Source organism: Ceratotherium simum, chromosome 21 (genome assembly GCF_057802395.1).
Source record: "Ceratotherium simum simum isolate JZ-2026a chromosome 21, ASM5780239v1, whole genome shotgun sequence".
Taxonomy (NCBI): Eukaryota; Metazoa; Chordata; class Mammalia; order Perissodactyla; family Rhinocerotidae; genus Ceratotherium; species Ceratotherium simum.
This window is the reverse complement of record NC_141920.1, coordinates 15,715,341-15,720,161: the sequence shown is the minus strand read 5'-3', so window position 1 is coordinate 15,720,161 and position 4,821 is coordinate 15,715,341. Positions and strand designations below refer to the sequence as shown.

General features: G+C 49.7%; 1 protein-coding gene across 1 annotated transcript; it reads right to left on the bottom strand.

Moving 5' to 3' along the window:
• Positions 1-3,032: 3,032 nt before the first annotated feature.
• Positions 3,033-4,177, bottom strand: WFDC10B (WAP four-disulfide core domain 10B). The gene is made up of 2 exons (XM_087444859.1): positions 4,087-4,177; positions 3,033-3,166 (listed from the first exon to the last, which is right to left on the bottom strand). Exons 1-2 carry the CDS (start codon positions 4,175-4,177, stop codon positions 3,033-3,035), a joined length of 225 nt encoding a protein of 74 aa, XP_087300985.1.
• Positions 4,178-4,821: the final 644 nt, after the last annotated feature.

Sequence of the window (4,821 nt, the reverse complement as noted above, 5' to 3'; positions counted from 1 at the left end):
ACTTGGACTTGCAAATGTTCTATCCAGCGTCTTAATCTGCCACAGACGTTTTTAACATAATGTATATGCTAGGTGCTGAGACCCAAGTGGCAGGCAACTTTCAACACATCCTGGACCTGTTGCAGAATCTTTTCTTAATTCCTAACATTCCCCCAGGATATAGATAAGAGGAGAATGCCCAAATGTGGCCTTTCTTGTTTCCAAAATCCAAAGAGGCCCACCAAACATTGTGTCTTTCTTCATGGTGGGTAGTACATGGTGCAGCATCTTGTCTCCTGCCTCAGAGGAACTATCCCTATATGCCCCAGACCACTGGATCTCTGGAGATTTCACCAATATGGCAAGTCCTGGACTATTATCAGGTGTATCTCTCATTCTCTGGCAGGCACGTGGTAAAGCACCTAGGATACCGCTATTTCTGTTCCCTATGGCCAGTTAGCATAATGTAATCAATGTGATGGACCGACCGTATGTTCTGTGGGATACCAAATGATCAAAGTCTCTTCAGACTCTACTATGTCAAAGGGCCAAAGAGATGACTTAGCCCTGAGGAAAGACAGTGAAAGCACATTTCTGAGTCTATACATGCGAGAAAGCTACTTCCTTTATTATTATTTTTTTAAGTATGTGAGGAAGATCAGCCCTCAGCTAACATCCGTGCTAATCCTCCTCTTTTTGCTGAGGAAACCCAGCTCTGAGCTAACATCTATTGCCAATCCTCCTCCCTTTTTTGTTTTCCCCAAAGCCCCAGTAGATAGTTGTATGTCATAGTTGCACATCCTTCCAGTTGCTGTATGTGGGACGCGGCCTCAGCATGGCTAGAGAAGCGGTGCATCAGTGCGCGCCTGGGATCCCAACTCGGGCCGCCAGCAGCAGAGTGCGCGCACTCAACCGCTAAGCCATGGGGCTGGCCCGAGAAAGCTACTTCTGATTATCTTAGTTGATAGGAATGAGGAGAAAGAATTTGTTAGAAGCAGGTCTGGAGCAAGAGAAGAGAACAAATCATGCAAAGCATGGCAACCATAAGGCTGTGTGTTTGGTTTCAAACAGACCAGCACTTATCTGTAATTCTTTGCAGGCTGAGACTTGACATTCTGGAGACCCAGATCATGGCAGAATTTGCATTCGCTTCTTACTCTCCTTCCAAGAGATTTAAAGTCTTCCAGGGTTTCCTACTCCTCTACTTTACCTAATATGGAGGCACACAGTTGTTCCAATAAGACAGAACATGCAGTTGTGTCTAGGCAAGCACTCCTTCCAGCCATAGCATTCTAGGTGTAGCCTCTGAGTTCCCTGGGGCGCAGTGCAGTGTCCAGACAGCTCTCTGGACACAGGCCAAAATAACAGTTATCACAAAGGAAAAGAGCAATTGCTTCCAGCAAAATTCATGGCCCATAGTGCTCATGCCAGTGGCAAGGAATAGGTCAGTGTGGCAACCATGGTGTACCCATTTGGTAGGGAGAACTGGACTTGGACATGGGAGGTCATTCCCCATGTGGCCCCTGGAGGGACCTTTACTTTTCTTAATAGTCTCTCCTAGGGTGTTTGGACCATGGCCAAGCACTGGGAAGACGCTTGGAGAATGAGGCTATCTGAGGAAGCACCAAGTAAGAGCTCCTGTAGAGCACGCCCTGACCACCCACTTACCTCTGATGACGTCTTGTTGGTGGTTGATCATGCTCTCCTTCCTAAGGCCCCCTTGTCCAAGGGCAGCTCTTAGCAGAAGTGGAGAAGATCCCCCAATACCAGGAGCCCTGTGATGCTTCTGAGGTGGGCCAGAGGCTCTGACCTGGTGGAGTCAGGTTTCCTCCTCTGATGTCTCCTTCACTGACGCCCAGCAGCAAGCACTGGACTGGAGTGTAAGACTGCACGCCTGCCTCCGGCATGGCCTGTCTACCCGAGCTCTTCATGCTTGACTCCATGTCCTGATTGGCCACATGTGACCCAGTCCCTGGATCTAGTTCCAGGACCACTTCACAGGACTTGTGATTGCACAGAGTAGTAGGGAATCAGTACCCTAATGATCAGTTTCCACTGACTCACCATGAGACCATGGGCAAGATCCATAGCCTCCTGTGCCAATTAATCCTTAGCAGCATCACCATGAACCACCTGTTCCCCACCCCATGACTTCCCTCTGGGTTGAAAAAACAAGGATGAGGCCACAAGAAGGAGGGTTTGGGAACGGTAGAGACCACTCAGTTAATGGAACACAGTGGAGTCTCAGACCCTGCACTCCATTCCAGGCCCAATCATAAGAGCGACCATGTTGGTAGAGGAGGGAGTGGAGGATGTTTGGGGTTAGCATAGTTCTCACTACCATGCCTGTGGTCTCACCATAATGGAGAAGAAGTGAGCAAGCAGGGAGTCCAGAGGAAATGTCCTCCTCTAGCAGCATCACGACCTCTCACTCTATTTTGGCCTTGGGCATGTCACTTAAATTCCCTGGGATTCATTTTCTTCATTGTAAAGAGACAGTAATCTGAACCTCAGAAGGAGAAGGAGTGGCACGGGCCAAGGCCTGAAACATGAATGCAGCCCTTGGGGGCCTCCTACTCTGTGACCAAGGGTCTATCCTCCACCTAGCTCATGCTTATCTCGGCCCTTCTGACTCCAGGGTAAGGAATGTTCTCTTAGCATCGAGACATGCCACACATGAGCACATTCTCCCCCTGGGAGTACTGGTTCAGTGAGCAGAGCAACAAGGGGATGGAGCCTCCAGGGGCCTGGCCAGGGTGTGTGGGCCAAAGGGAGAGACAGGAGAGAAGCATGACAAGGGGAGAGAGATCAGAGACCAGGACCCAGAAAGGCGGGGGCACCCTGGGGTCTGCACTGAGTTCTCAATGATCATAAGCACTGGGAATAAAACAGGCAGGTCCCTAGGCATTTGTTCTGGTTTATTTGACAGGAACAAGTAGTTCAGACAGTGGGGAAGGGGGCATTCCTGTTGACATCCTTGTGCTTCGGTCTCAGGCACAGTCTCTGATAGAGAGTTGCGGGAGCAGGAGGCATGGCCCAGCCCACTCTCCCACTCACTCAAGGCTCATGCAAACGTTCCCACAGAAGGTTGGACAGCATATGGTGTTTGTCTTTGAACAACTTAGGTAATACGAACAGTGGTCCTTGCAAAGATACACGCTGGGCCGCTTCTCACAGGCCTTGATATCTGAGAGGGGCAGGGGCAGAGTCAATGGAACCAGGTCCCTAGAGAGCACCTCTTGAGCTTAAAGCCTCCTCCAAGACCCCAGAACCCAGGTCCCACTCATGACGCTCTTGGACTTTTCAGGGAACTCACCTTCCGCCCCTCAGCAAATCCTGGTGATTGGTAGTATCTTCAATCCTATTCCCCCCGTTCTCTCCCAACAGACCTCAATGCCTGGGCTTCCTGGACCCTTTCCATCCTCCTGCACCAGGATCCTACCTCTCATATTAGTCATGGCCTTGGTGAAGTCAGCCCCATAGAATCTACACTCTGACCCTGAGAACTCGACAAAGTCTGAGACATCCTGCAAACCCTCCCCCAGTCTCCAGAATGTGCAGGGTCCAGAGAGGAAGAGACCTTACCTCTTCTCATCGCTGTCACTGTCTCCAGTACCCCTGCCCCTTCCCAGAAAATACCACTTTCAATATTTCCCTTCCACAGTCACCATCATGGTCCCTCTAATGCTAACTTTAACTTGACCCTGAACACCCCAAATTTGCTTTCCCAACAATCTTCCATTCTAACCTACCCCCATAAACATCTCTGAATGCTTACTTGTTGCATATACACATGAATCCAAGAATAGTTGTTTTGTTTTCCCATCTGACTCTCAGCTCACCTGTACCTTTCACTATTGTATGTACCATTTGTCTTTGGATTTGGGGAATGGAGAATAACAAGATGCAGGTTCCCCCTCCACCACCATCACTATTCCCAGGGCTGAGGGAAGGGGCTGGAGGCCATAGCTCGGGAGGACCCAGAGTGCTCACAGTGCTGTGGTCAGAGCAGGATATGCTGAAAGGTTCCAATTCCCAGCTCCTCCTTAGACCGGACACGGCCCCTCCTGCCCGCTCCCCATCCCCGTCCCCTAGTCCGTCACCTACTCTGCATCTCCTTCCGGTTATAGAGCCCTCCCTGGGCCTGCAGCAGCAGCACACAGAGAAGCAAGAGGGGCAGCAGGGCCTGGGTTGCCATGACTCTGGCCAGAGCGGTGAGCTCTAAGTCTGGCGCAGACTTCTCTGGAGAGCTGGGTGTGGAGAGGGAAGGAAAGAAAGAACAGGTTATCCTGGGCTCCTCCCTGCCTCTGGTGGCCAAGCCAGGGAGTCCTGGTGTCCTCCCTTTGCCTGCCCCTTGCCGTGGTCTGCTCTATGGGGACTTGGGCTTCTGCAGAGACGACTCCTCCTCTCACTCCTCCCTCCCCTTTTGCAAACAGAATTTTTTTCCTGAAAGATGTAATCTATTTCTACTTTCAAATACAAAATAATTTACAGAAAAAAGAAAAGAAGGATCTATTCACCCATTCATCAATGGATGAATAGATAAAGAAGATGTGGTATACATACGATGCAATATATTCAGCCATGAGAAAGCAGGAAATTCTGCCATGGGTGACAACTTGGATGACACTTGAGGCATCATGATAAGTGAAATAAGTTAGACAGAAAGAGACAAATACTGCATGACATTGCTTATACATGGAATCTAAAAAGGGTGACAGAAACAGAGAGCAGAGTGGTGGTTACAGGGCTGGAGGCTGGGAAAAATGGGAGATGTTGGGCAAAGAGTACAAACTTCCAGTTATAAGATGGATAGATTCTGGGAATCTAATGTACAGCATG

Bases quoted from the DNA above. Each gene is read 5' to 3' on its own strand.
- WFDC10B (XM_087444859.1), bottom strand. From the start codon at position 4,177: ATGGCAACCCAGGCCCTGCTGCCCCTCTTGCTTCTCTGTGTGCTGCTG. The intron at 3,167-4,086 runs GTAGGTGACGGA...TGCCCCTCTCAG, and splicing joins TAACCGGAAGGAGATGCAGA to ATATCAAGGCCTGTGAGAAG.